Here is a 15,262-nt window from a genome sequence, read left to right on the forward strand (position 1 = left end):
CGAATTTGGACTTTGTGGACTTTGATTATTAAAACTCCAAAACGTGGCATTTTCCATATTTTCAACATTGAACGATGTGAGCATGGCTAACAAGGTAATTGTTGGTCTCTTACTGAGCTTCTTAAATCACCGGGTATCTCTCACTCGTGTGCTGATATCATCATTTATAATACTGAGTCAACAGCCGATCGATTTACTTACTGTATGAACGGATGTTCTAAACGGAATATCTTTGTAACCCGGAGAGTCCTGCCCAGTACTGTATTTTGCATTAATCTTGCTTTTCACATGACCAGACAAGTATGAAATGCTTCATTTTATATCCGTCACTTGCTTATCAAATGATCACACGGTCGTCCATCATTTATTTTAAAAGACAGGATGCTGGCCATTCAATGCACCAATCGATTAGTGAAGGAATTTGAAATGTATTGATTTACAACCATTAAATCATGTCAATCCGTCAACCGTGGCACGGCACCAATCCAGCACAGTATCCACTTCATGTGTGCATAATGCACTATGACATCATTATTTAGCACTTTATAATTGGCATCCGTCAATTTTTTTATTATTAATCAGTTATCGTCAAATCTTCAAATCGGCTCAGCTGTATATATATATATATATATATATATATATATATATATATATATATATATATATATATATATATATATATATATATATATATATATATATATATATATATATATGTATATATGTATATATATATATATATATATATATATATATGTGTATATATGTATATATATATATATATATATATATATATATATATATATATATATATATATATACAGGGTGAAAGCTATATATATATATATATGTATATATATATATATATATATATATATATATATATATATATATATATATATATATATATATACACACACACAGGGTGAAAGCTATTTAGGCAAAAAATAAAATGTATATGTACGTATGTGTATACAGTAATCCCCCGTTTCTTGCAGGGGTTACGTTCCAAACCCTCCCGCGGTAAGTGAAAATCCGCGATGAATGGACGCCTCCACAAAACTCATTTTAAACACATTTTAATCTCAATTAAACACATAAAGAAAACATTTGAAGCATAAAAATGCTCACTGTAAACTCAGTAACGTTGCAAAAACATTGTGATGGGCAGTTGCTGGCGTTGTTTCTTCATGGTGGTGAGGAGAGTTTTATAGGTTTCCATTGCGCCATCAAGAACGTTCTTGAATTGCAACGCCCGAACCATAGAGGGATTCCATGCTTCAGCCATCCCCTGCAATTCTTTGGCCGTTTTCGCCATTGTTGCCAAGCGTTCAAGTGATAGGCCTTTGTCGTTGTGCTCCTGCGATGGATCAGATTGTTCCTCCTCCTCCTCGCTTGCAGACTTCGTAAGCTCAGCCAAATCCTCGTCCGTTAATGGGTCACAGTTGGTTTCGATGAGGTCATTCACTTTGTCGTGCGTCATGTCGTTGAATCCTTCTCCTCCTAGAATCTTCGCCAGCTTGACCACCTTATCGATTGCCGAATGGTGAATTTCGTCTGGAGAAAAGGCCTTGTATTCGTGGACGCATTCTGGCCACAGCTTCTTCCAACAGGCGTTTAAGGTTTCTTTTTTCATTTCTTGGAGAGCCTTCTAAATTATTTGGAGACGCGTTACTATCGTGAAATCACGCCAATACGCCCTCAGAGAAAAATTGTCGTCGGAATCCATGGCCTCCACGAGGTGCTGCAGGGCGTTGCGTATGTAAAGCGCCTTGAAGGCGCGGATGACGCCTTGATCCATAGGTTGGATGAGGGATGTTGTGTTTGCCAGGAGGAACTCGATCTGCACTCCCTCGTAGGATAAATCCAGTGGGTGGCCTCCAGCGTTGTCCATCAGCAGCCGCACCTTAAACTCCATTCCGAGGTCGCTGAGGTACATTTTGGCTTGAGGGATGAAGCACTGGTGGAACCAATCGGACGTAAGGATTTTCGTAATCCAGGCCTTGGGGTTATGAATCCAGTGGACTGGCAGCAGGTTTTTATTTTTGTTTTTCATGGCCCTCGGGTTCGCAGACTTGTAAATTAGCCCTGTCTTCAACATGAACCCAGCAGCATTGCCACACATTAACAGGGTTAATCGGTCCTTCTGAGCTTTGAATCCAGGGGCTTGGGCTTCCTCCATCATGATAAACGTTCTGGATGGCAATTTTTTCCAGAACAAGCCAGTCTCGTCCATGTTGAAAACTTGTTCTGGCCTGTACTCCTTCTCCTCGATGATCGCCTTGAATGTCTCCGGGTACTTCTCGGCGGCTTGTTTGTCTGCAGATGTGGCTTCTCCATGCAGCGATACTCTTCAGTTTGAATCTTTTTTGAAATCAGTCAAACCAGCCCTTGCTGGCTTGAAATTCAATGGGGTCTGCTGCTGGTTCTGGTGCTGTCGATGGTCCTGGTTGGGGGTCGTCGGGGTCATCCTCGTCGTCTCCTTCGGTATCTGCAACTCCAGCGAATTGCCGATAAAGTTTTCTGGCCTTCTCCCTGATGGTGTTGGTGTCCAATGGGATGTTTTTCTCCCTGCAATCGGTGATCCAAAGGGCCAGTGCTGATTCCATCCTGACGATGCTCTTGTTGCGTGCAGTTACCACCTTTTTGCGCTTTGGCAGTAGTTGACTGCTACGGTACTCCTGATGTTGGCTTCGTCCTTCTTGATGTAGCGTATGGTCGATTCATTCAAACCGTAATGGCGCCCAACCGCGGCAAACGTTTTTCCTTCCCGAAGCATATCTAGCACCTCAACCTTCTCCTGGAGCGTCAGGACCTTCCTCTGGCACTTCGGTTCCTTGCCAAAAGCTTTAGAAGGTGCATGGCGTTTGGGCGGCATCGTAGGGCTTGGAGAAAAAAACGTAGAAAATATCTGTGTCGTTCACAAGCGAAACACTCAACACAGCGAGAGTGCGCTTCGTGGGCAGCAGCCAATCAGCGCCAAGGAGAAATGAATAGCGCGCTCTCTGTCTTTGTCTCGTGGGTTGTGTCGACAAACATACAAATTTTTTTTTGTTTGTTTTATTATGAAGATACTTTCGAGCGCCACACGTTATAATTTATTGCTTAAGTAATTTATATTTTTATATTACCGCGATGTACCGGAGGAATCCGCAGAAAAAAATAGTTACGTTCCAAGGAAAAACCTGCGATGAACCGGGGGCGCGATAGGTGAACCGCGATGAAGCGGGGGTTGACTGTATATTGTTAGGGATTTCAGAATCGGATCCGAATAATGCACACAACATTCAGGTCCTCAGACAGTTATTTCCATAAATGCATGTTCAGAATAGACCCATCCCCTTGTCTGGTGGGATTCTAACTCTTTGATGTGTTGGAGAAGTGTATAGAACAGCTTCCCTTTCTTAAGGGATAACCTTTTTCTCTTTACGACACGTTCATGCACACGAGAGATAGCCATTAGCCCAACAGAGACTCATTCTACCCCTTTCCATCAGGACACATTGGCTTGGAAATAGACGATCTATTTACACTTTGGACTTACAGGCTATTCGATTAAACACACCGCAGGCACATCCGGAACAGTTATTCTGACGGTCAAATACGGCTGTGGATCATTTACCTCACCCACCTATCTTTCATTGACATTCGACACCCACTTCGCTTTCGGTGACGCCTGGCGTCCGCCTTTCTCCGTCGACATTTGGCACCCTGCTCAGCAGCTCAGCAGCTCATGTTGGCCCTTGTTCGTGTCGGGCTGGGCGGGGCGGTGGCCAGTTGGAGTTTTGTGGGCGCTTCGCACCCCAATTCGGTTGTTCCAGTGGGTGGCCGCTGTCTGGCGCTCGTCCAGCTTCCCGAGCATGGTGTCATGGGCTGGGCCTGTGTTGATTGGGAGTTGCGTCTCGCTCAATGGTGAGGAAGGGATGATCGCGAGATTGACAGTTGGAGGTCACGTGCAGCAATGTGCCAATAGGCAAGCTGGATTTGGCTGAAATCTGTTTGAGTCTTCACACACACTGGTCGCCTATAAAAAGGATGGGAGGACCGCCTTCCTGACCATTGCTTACAGCTCCTCACAACTGTCCGTTGATTACAGCCTCTGATAGCTCCTGACGGTTGGTGATGGTTCCTTACAGCTCCTGAGCATTAGTTACAGCTCCTGACCATTGGTTACAGCTTCTTACAGCTGCCAGTTGGTTACGGCTCCTGATAGCTCCTGACGGTTGGTGACGGTTGGACCATTCCTGCTGGTTCTGCTCATCACCTGCTCTTGGCGTACCTGATTCTTGGCATACCAGATTTGTGGTGTCCCTGGTTCCTGGGGGTGACGACGTGATGTCAATTGGTGTTCGAGTCTGTTCGCGGGCAGGTGCATGGTGAGGCAGGGCACTGGCAGTGGACAAAGGCACGCTCACACATTTTTGGGTTATTTTATTGGATGCACGACGACTTCTGCCTTGGTAAACCGAGACTGGATTTCTTCCCCCTCCTGAATGATCTGCTGGGTACCCATGTCTAGTGTTTAATTGTTAAGTAAGGCATAGTGATACACATCTGCTCTTTGTCTATATTTCTATCAATGCCTGTTGAATTCTTCATTTGATTGAGATTATTTTGATTGATTTTAATTCATCCATTTACACCACAAGGAAATAAAAAGTTCTTCACTTCATTTCTTTTTATTGATAATAAATTCTGTGTTGACGTTTCAACCTGTCCGTACTTTTCCTTTCCTTCCATTGATCCAGCATCGTCTGAACCCAGATAGACTGGGAGGTAATTCCCAAACTAATTAACCTGTCATAGTCAGTGTGCACCAGTGGTAAACGCTCGGCCACCTTACTGAAGATCTAATCAAGATAAGATCGGTGCATCACTCAAATAAGATAACGACCATGGCACTTTCCCTGGTCGGCAGGCCACATGACCTCTAGTTAAACGGAAAATTAGACGGTGGGCACTGGAACTCAATGTTAACTGATAGGCGTTTGTGGTTGTTAAGTAATCCACCGTACCACAAAGTTAATTGTGAGTGGTGGCCCCAGGTCCGGTTCTTTCGAGGAGAAATGACAATTAACCCCTTCATAATACACTTGGTACCCGGGGCCATAACTATATATATATATATATATATATATATATATATATATATATATATATATATATATATATATATATATATATATATATATATATATATATATATATATATATATATATATATATATATATATATATATATATATATATATATATATATATATATATATATATATATATATATATATATATATATATATATATATATATATATATATATATATATATATATATATATATATATACACATATATATATATATATATATATATATATATATATATATATATATATATATATATATATATATATATACATATATATATATATATATATATATATATATATATATATATATATATATATATATATATATATATATATATATATATATATATATATACACATATATATATATATATATATATATATATATATATATATATATATATATATATATATATATATATATATATATATATATATATATATATATATATATACACATATATATATATATATATATATATATATATATATATATATATATATATATATATATATATATATATATATATATATATATATATATATATATATATATATATATATATATATATATATATATATATATATATATATATATATATATATATATATATATATATATATATATATATATATATATATATATATATATATACACATATATATATATATATATATATATATATATATATATATATATATATACACATATATATATATATATATATATATATATATATATATATATATATATATATATATATATATATATATATATATATATATATATATATATATATATATATATATATATATATATATATATATATATATATATATATATATATATATATATATATATATATATATATATATATATATATATATATATATATATATATATATATATATATATTCACATATATATATATATATATATATATATATATATATATATATATATATATATATATATATATATATATATATATATATATATATATATATATATATATATATATATATACACATATACAAACACACACACATATATATATATATATATATATATATATATATATATATATATATATATATATATATATATATATATATATATATATATATATAACTCTTCCTTTGTGACTTCATCATGAGGAAATGGATGGCATGCTAGATAATTGGAGTCTCACTTGTGGATGCCTCAAAGCTGTTAAATTTCACTGGCTGTGTGTAGTTCACGAGGTTCGACATCTCCTCGGTGGCTGAGACCTCTTTCGCCATGTTCTTCAGGTAAAAGACAAAGGAAAGGCAAACTCAGTATGACCATTACTGAATGATGAATGATACACATGCATAATAGTCATTGATGACGTCACATGCTTACGTGATAAATTACGATGTACCAAGGTTACCAACATTTCGATACTATCTGGTTGAACCGTTCGTCTTTTTGTCATGTTATTAAATACCATAAGCCGACAAAAAAAAAAATGACAAAATGATCCATCACTCTTAAGACCAAGCTCAAATTGGCTGATAGAAGATTATAGATGAAGTGAAAGACCTTTAACAACAAGGTTTTTTTCCAAGCCAGTGGACACTTTCATTTACCTCATCTGTGGAGCCTTTCTTGGCATCATCCTCTTCATCATCTTCATCATCACTGTATGGCTCTCCATCAACTGCACAATAACAATAGCAACACATAGTGGAATATCACATTGCACACAAAGATGTAAATATTTAAAAGTTGTCTTTTCCATGTAAAAAAAATTCCCTGTGGTGAAAAAGAATTTTGGGATTCCACGTTGCTTACCAGTGGGCTTTTTGATGAGTGTGGGGTGCAGGTTATCACCTTCCTGTTGTTCTGGCAAACCCTCCAAAGTATCCTGGCCTGCTATTCCTGTGTGATGATAACAAAAGTCAGTACAAGTGCAAGCAAGCAGTGCAGCAGCCTGCTAAGCATAATACATCCAGAATACAGCATTCACTGAAAAGTTTAAACTGAATTTTGAGGTGAAAGGAGCTGCAGTGTAAAATCGATTTTGCTTCAATATCACTAATGTGCAATCATATTCCTATTGTGTACAAGTCATCAGCCACCCCTCACCATCCCCCACCAACCTCATCCATCCCCAAGTGATGATTCTCACGACTGATTGACCGGATTGCAGGCAGGTCGATAGTCTCTCCGTTTTCGACCATCTATTCTCTGATATTGCTCCCTCTGCTCTCTTTCATTCCCCCAATCCACTGTTTCTACTCCAGGATGGATGCTTTCTTCCAGAAACCACCCCCTTGTTGAACTTCCAAAATCCAGGCTGGCTGCACACCTCAACTCTTTTATTCCTCAATTATCCCCTCAATGGAACCACCTTCCAGAGGCTTTTCTGTCTCACTCTTCCCTCCAGGACTTCAAGCAAGCAGCACACCACCATTGCTTGTCCTTCACAATTCTGCCACATGATATTTATGACCCCCATTAACCTTTCCTAACCCAACCATCTTACTTCTTAATTTGAGCGTTTCCTCCCCTCTTCCCTGTCTTTATTTGTTTTGTTCGTTCAATCCCTTGATGTTTGTCCCACTGTCAGTTTTAGCTTGCTCTTCCATGAACCTACCTTCTGTTAAAACAACAAAAATATTTGCGTTTTATTAATCAGACCGACTCTTGCTTCATTGAGAAACTAGGTGTTCACCCACCCTACAGGTGGGCGTAAAATGCAAATTTGAAGTGAAGTACAATCTTTGCTGAAGCTAACTAAATAACAATAAAAAGATACATCCATAATTTGGGGTACAACATGGTTCACTACATGCATGTGGCAAGAGAGGCTTCACAGCAATAACCACATTTGACTGCAAACTTACTTATCATCCAATAATGCTGCTGACAGGTAAATGGACACACCTAGTAATGGTATTAATGGGGAGCAGGACCAGTTAATGCAGGGCTACACAGCAACTCTTCCCAGGGAGGTGTATGTGTGCTTGAATGTGTGTGGGGTGAAGTGGAGTCCACACTTGAGCTGCCCAAACTCGCACGGGTCTGTGTGATGGCGGTTGAACGGCTTGTGTGCGAAGCATTCATTACGATGCGCACCGAGCTGCCGGCAATGGGAGATTGAAGCTACGCAGGCCGCGTGTAACGGCTTGGGTGGGGTGAGAGTGAGGGCACGAGCATGAGCAAGTGCAAATGTGAGGTTGTAAGTGTGGTGAACGAGGTGAGTATGGCAGATGTGAATGGTGGTGTGTGTGTTTGTAAGGACAAAGAGGAGGAAGGACAAACACCGCTGGGGGAGTCACCGTCAGAGACGGACTGCTTTGGGATAGAACCAGGGCGACTCCCCACAGACATTATGTTTGTGGTTTAACCGAGGAACAAGGGACAAGCCAGGGGACCCGCGTGGTGGAGCACTAATGTGAAAGGGCCTCCAGAGCAGAGGTAGAATTGTCATTTGGGGGCCCCATGCAAAACGCTATAATGGCCCAGTGGGGCCCCTATCAACCTGTAAATCTGTCATCACACTGAGATATGCATTTTGGCGTCTGTCAGCTGACGTCGATGTATTCGGTCATTACTTATACAAATCTCAACCACAGCGAGTGCCCCCGAAGCAGCGGGGGAAGAGAGTGGCATTTCTATATGTGGAAGAATTGCATTCTCAGCCGGTGGGTCACCCAGAGAGCTCAGATGGCAGAGCACTGGTACGGTTTGCAAGAGGACCTGGATAATTTTTCCACATATATTTATCACGTCTCTTCACAGTTCATATACGAGGTGTGTTCAAAAAGTATCCAACCTCAATTTTTTGTGCGTAAACAAATGAAGCTAGGGAGGCGTGGTTTGGTGCACGTATGTAGGCGATCCTAATCCGTATGCATGAATATTTTCTCCCCTGCAGAAGCTGTCAGTCGCCGACAGACCGTTGATGAGTGAGGAAGTGCAAGTGAGCGCCGTCGGATTTCCGTTTTTGACAAAATGACGGATCACTGTGGTCTCATCACCAGTGATCACTGTGTTTAAGAAGTTGGGATCGCTGTTCACAGTCTCCAGCATGTCCTGTGCGATCTCCAAACGGAGTTGCTTCTGCTCGATCGTTAGAAGCTTTGGCACGAACACTGACTGACATTCTCCTTAAGCCCAAATCCTCAGTCACAATGGAATGAATGGATCCAATGCTGATGCCTGCCTCGTCTACAAGTTCTCTGATCGTGATTCGAAGATCCTGCATCAGCAGGGTCCTCACTTGGTGAATGACGATCTCATTTCGGGATGTTGAGGGCCTACCAGAACGTGCGTCACTTTCCACTGATGTGCAACCATATTTGAAGCGGTTGTACCACTCTTTTATCTGTGTGGTGCCCATTGCTTCGTTCCCGAAGGCCTGTGAAATCTTGCAGATCGTTTCCACTTGGGAATCGCCAAGCTTTACACAAAATTTGATGCAATAGCGTTGTTCAAGTTTTTCCGTCATTTTGTCAAAAACAAAAATCCGATGGCGCTCACTTACACTTCCTCGCTCATCGGCGGTCTGTCGGCGACTGACAGCTTCTAGAGGCGGGAAAATATTCACGCATATGGATTAGGATCGCCAACATATGTGCACCAAGCCACGCCTCCCTAGCTTCATTTGTTTATGCACGAAAAATTAAGGTTGGATACTTTTTGAACACACCTCGTGTATATATATATATATATATATATATATATATATATATATATATATATATATATATATATATATATATATATATATATATATATATATATATATATATATATATATATATATATATATATATATTTCTATATATATATATATATATATATATATATTGTTACGGCTGTGGAAATTCGCAAACCACCATTCAGGGCCCGTAGGTGAGATATCTCTAAGTACATGTGCAGTTAGCCCCAAACCCGTTGTACAGAGGGAATTTATATGATTCATTCGGGCTGCGATCCTTTGAGATAGCCGTTTTTCTGTTGTATCTTTATTTTTAAACCAACCACGTCTCAACCGCCATCACACAACAACCACCTTAACCACCACGTCAGCCATCGTCACCAACTACAACCACGCTCCAACCCTCAGACAACAACAACAACAACGCCAACAGCCACGACCTTTACCTTCACAACTCAATCCCGCAAACATCGCATCACCGCCATTCCCAACGGCACCATAACCATCAACCACCACCGAAAACCCTCCACCACCTTCGCCTCTCTCCTTCTACGGCCATTCCCGCATCACCTGTGAACACTGAGCGTCGGGCTGTCTCGGGCCCGTTCGGCGATTGGTGCCGAACGCACCGAGCCGCAAGCGCAAATAGCGGCCTTTCCGAGGGAGAATTCGGATCAAGAACGCTACATGCCCACTTCCCCTCCGTCCAATTAGCAAGCGCGGAGCGGCTTGGCCCCGCCTCCAGGCGCATCTGTGTGAAATCGATATATGCAAGTTCTAGGATCAGGAGAGATTCACGCCCCCTTTCCTCTGACCAATGGGCGAGCATGGCTCCGCCCCCGAGGTCATCCTGATCCGGATATTTGCATATTAACTGCTCCTGCCGGCCTATAAGAAGGCGAGTGCAAGGCGAATGCATTCAGTCGAGTCGGGTGGCGAAGTGATCGGTGTGTCTTCGAGTTGGGTTCTGGAGTCGGCTGAGAAGAGTTGCGGGAAGAGGCAAAGGAGCTCGGGTCCGAGGCGAGAAGGACGGCGGTCGGCGACGAGGTCGCAGTGTGGGATTGCTCGTCGCGGGACTCAAGCCAGCCAGCCATTCTCCTCCCCCAGGGCATCAACAATTCCACCTTTCCCCCGCGCTGAGATAGTGCAAAAAGTGGGCCCCGTTCCCACCCCACTCCAAACGTCGTGCCAACGAAACCCGCCAAGGAGCACGGAGTCGGGGCACAGCCACACGGCCACATCTACTGCTCGCCCGCCAACGCGTCACGAGGACGCGGGTAGGACCCCCCCCCGGTCTCGCGGACAATTGGCCTACAGGCCTGTCTGCCCCCTTGTCTATGAGGGTGGCTTCTTTCCTTTGCTTTTGAGTAAATGTGTGTTGGCGCCATCTGTAAAGTAGAACTGTATAAGTGTTGCCGTGTGTGCGCGTAGTCGATAGTGACTCTGCGTCGTTGTTGCTTTTGTTTTGGTTGCTATATGTGCATTTTGACTGTTTGGCTGTATATGTGTGCTTTCCGTGGGCCGGAAAATAAATGTGCTTTGTGTGAACTGTTTTCCCGTTTCGCTTCGTCTTTTCTTTATTGACCCTCCATCCTGCTTCACGTAAAGGGTTCGTAGTGGGCTGAATACGCCTGGTAATTAATCGGAACCGTCAAGGCCGACGATAACACCGCTCGGTTATCACTGTACCACGGAACGGACTGCTTTAGCGGTTCGTGTCCGGAGTCGACCTGCGGCGAGGTACGATCGCCCGGTTTACCATCCGCGTGGGTACTTCGGTAGGTCGAGTTTGGCGAACAACCCTATCCTACGTGGGTGGCCGATTGGCACGATTGTGGTGAGGTCGAAAGGCCCACCCGTGACTGGCTCCGGGCGATAGTTCCCGGAGGGTCACGACTGAATTGTGCGTCCGGTGGGCGATGCGGTTGCGATTCGAGTGACGCGGCCATTCGCACGCCGGCGGGTGCGAATTCGCAACAATATATGTATGTATATATATGTATATATATATATATATATATATATATGTATATATATAAATATATATATATATATATATATATATATGTTCCTATATACGTGAACATATACGAATAGACATATATACTGAACAAAAATATAAACGCACCAACCTAAATATCTAAGTCAAGATTGCCATTATGGGAAAATGGTCAAACCGATGATATGTTTGAGCAATGGTTCCTTTGTTTTGCTCAAGACAGATGTTCCCATTGAAATTGACCACTCTGAGTGTGTGGACTCACACGTTGAGTAATCCTTCCCATGAGCACCATGGGGCTTGACAGAGGGATGGTCAGTGAGCGTGACCAGGACACAAACACTCCCTATAGCTTGCCCTATAAAAGGCCTCCCCAAAATGTGGTCTGGTGCCAAATGTCAACATGCCACAGATGTCACAAATCTTGAGGGAGCGTGCCATTGGCATGCTGAATGCTGGGACGTCAGTACGGGCCGTTGCAGCACACTTCAATGTCCACCACTCCACCATTAGCCGCCTGAGAACGCGCCTCAGAGAGACTGGAAGCACCGTGAACCGCCCACATGCCTGGCGACCACGTGTGACCACCGCCGGTCAGGATCGTCACATGAGGCTGCAACATCTCCGGGATCGACTCCGACCGGCCACGAGAACTGCCGATGAGACTGTCGGGCTGCATAACAGGCGCATTTCAGCCCAGACGGTGAGTAACCGCTTGAGGGAGGCCAAGCTTGAGGGAGGCCAACACCCTCTACTGACTGTGTGAACTCTGACAGTGACACCTCGGTTGTGTCGGCTGTTGTAGCGCAAAGACTGTAGCCAGAATTCTCAAGGAACTCTTTGAAATTTAATGCTCAATTGTCATGGATTCTATAACCAAATTGTTGTGAAGATTTAGTATTAATGAGTTCGAGGTGAAATCGTAACAATCGCTTGGTGCGTTTATATTTTTGTTCAGTATGTATATATATATATATACATGAGTGATGAGTGTGAATATATATATATATATATATATATATATATATATATATATATATATATATATATATATATATATATATATATATATATATATATATATATATATATATATATATATATATATATATATATATATATATATATATATATATATATATATATATATATATTATAAAGCCTGGTGCTGGCGCAGTGGTTAGCGCAGTGGCTTGGGTCCCAACAGGTCCTGAGTTCCAGCCCCGTTGGGACACTGAATTAATATATATGTATGCATATGTATATGTATATATATATATATATATATATATATGTATGTATATGTATATATATAATGTGTATATATATATATATATATATATATAATGTATATATATATAATGTATATATATATAATGTATAAATATATATATAAAACCAAGTCGAAAACACCAGGGGGTTGACTCAGCCTGCCATCCTTCCGAGGTCGGCAAAATGAGCACCAGTTGTACTGGGCCCGGTGTATGCCCCAGTTAGAATAGGTGTACCATATCCCTGTGTGTCGTAAGAGGCGACCAGGGTTGCGTCAGGAAGGGCATCCGGCGTAAAAACCTATGCCAAATCATTATGCGGACAATAAAACGAATTTCCATACCGGATCGGTCGAGGCCCGGGTTACCAACGACCGCCACCGGTACCGGTGGTCAGCAGGGTACTAGTGGAAATTGTGCTACTGCTGGGCGAAGGAGGAGAAGGAGACGGGGAAGGCGAGTCCGGAGGCAGTGGGAGAGGGTGAAGGGTAGAAGTTTGAAGGTGAGAGTTGGAACTCTGAATGTTGGGACGATGACTGGCAAAGGGCGAGAGTTGGCTGATATGATGGAGAGAAGAAAGGTGGACATACTGTGTGTACAAGAGACTAAGTGGATGGGGAGTAAGGCGAGGAGCATTGGAGGTGGTTTCAAACTGTTCTACCATGGTGTGGATGGGAGGAGAAATGGTGTCGGGATAATCCTGAAGGAAGATTATGTCAAGAGGGTATTGGAGGTGAGGAGAGTGTCTGACCGAGTGATGAGTGTGAAGTTGGAAATTGAAGGGGTGATGATGAATGTCATCAGTGCATATGCCCCACATATGGGGTGTGAGATGGAATATAAAGAAGATTTCTGGAGTGAGTTAGATGAAGTGGTGGAGAGTGTATCCAAGGATGAAAGAGTGGTGATTGGAGCAGATTTCAATGGACGTGTTGGGGAAGGGAATAAAGAGGATGAGGAGGTGATGGGGAGGTACGGTCTCAACAAGAGAAATGTGGAAGGGCAAATGGTGGTAGAGTTTGCAAAAAGAATGGAAATGGCAGTGGTAAATACGTATTTCAAGAAGAAGGAGGAACACAGGGTGACATACAAGAGTGGAGGAAAGTGCACACAGGTGGATTACATCTTAAGTAGGAGATGCAACCTGAAAGAGATAAGTGACTGTAAGGTTGTGGCAGGGGAGAGTGTAGCTCGACAGCATCGATTGGTGGTCTGTAGGATGACTTTAGAGGTGAGGTTGAGGAAGAGAGTGAGGGCTGAACCAAGGACCAGATGGTGGAAGCTGAAGGAGGAAGACTGTTGCGTGAAATTTAGGGAGGAAGTGAGACAGGCGTTGGATGGTGGTAAAGATGGGTGGGATGATTGGGCAACGACAGCAGAAGTTGTGAGGGAGATAGCTAGGAAGGTACTTGGTGTGACATCTGGACAGAGGAAGGAAGATAAGGAGACTTGGTGGTGGAATGAGGAAGTACAGGAAAGTATAAGGAAGAAGGGGTTGGCGAAAAAGAAGTGGGATAGTCAGAGAGATGAAGAAAGTAGGCAGGAGTACAAGGAGTGGCGTCGAAAGGCAAAAGAGAGGTGGCAAAGGCCAAGGAAAAGGCATATGACGAGCTGTATGAGAAGTTGGATACAAAAGAAGGGGAAAAGGATTTATACCGATTGGCAAGACAGAGGGACCGAGCTGGGAAGGATGTGCTGCAGGTTAGGGTGATAAAGGACGCAAATGGGAATGTGCTGACGAGCAAGGAGAGTGTGTTGAGAAAGTGGATGGAGTACTTTGAGGAGCTGATGAATGAAGAAAATGAGAGAGAGAAGGTTGGAAGAGGTGGAGATAGTGAATCTGGAAGTGGGGTGGATCAGTAAGGATGAAGTGAGGACTGCTATGAAGAAGATGAAAAGTGGAAAGGTGGTTGGCCCAGATGGTATACCAGTGGAGGCATGGAAGTGCTTTGGAGAGATGGCAGTGGGGTTGTCAACCAGATTGTTTAATAAAGTCTTGGAAAGTGAGAGGATGCCGGAGGAGTGGAGATTAAGTGTACTGGTTCCGATTTTCAAGAACAAGGGTGATGTGCAGAGCTGTGGAAATTACAGAGGGATAAAGTTGTTAAGCCACACCATGAAGTTGTGGGAAAGAGTTGTGGAAGCTCGGT

General features: G+C 41.9%; 1 protein-coding gene across 1 annotated transcript in view; it reads right to left on the reverse strand.

The window, feature by feature from the left end:
- Positions 1–15,262, reverse strand: part of LOC147023596 (1-phosphatidylinositol 4,5-bisphosphate phosphodiesterase beta-1-like) — a 435,861-nt gene that overhangs the window by 90,014 nt on the left and 330,585 nt on the right. Inside the window, exons 15-17 of the mRNA XM_085889131.1 lie at positions 6,968–7,054; positions 6,763–6,833; positions 6,342–6,435 (exon numbers count right to left, since the gene is read on the reverse strand). Coding sequence (XP_085745257.1) covers positions 6,342–6,435; positions 6,763–6,833; positions 6,968–7,054 — 252 coding nt within the window. The remainder of the gene's footprint in view (positions 1–6,341; positions 6,436–6,762; positions 6,834–6,967; positions 7,055–15,262) is intronic.

This window comes from Eptatretus burgeri, chromosome 7 (assembly GCF_056783735.1).
Source record: "Eptatretus burgeri isolate ZD-2024b chromosome 7, Ebu_testis_v1, whole genome shotgun sequence".
Taxonomy (NCBI): Eukaryota; Metazoa; Chordata; class Myxini; order Myxiniformes; family Myxinidae; genus Eptatretus; species Eptatretus burgeri.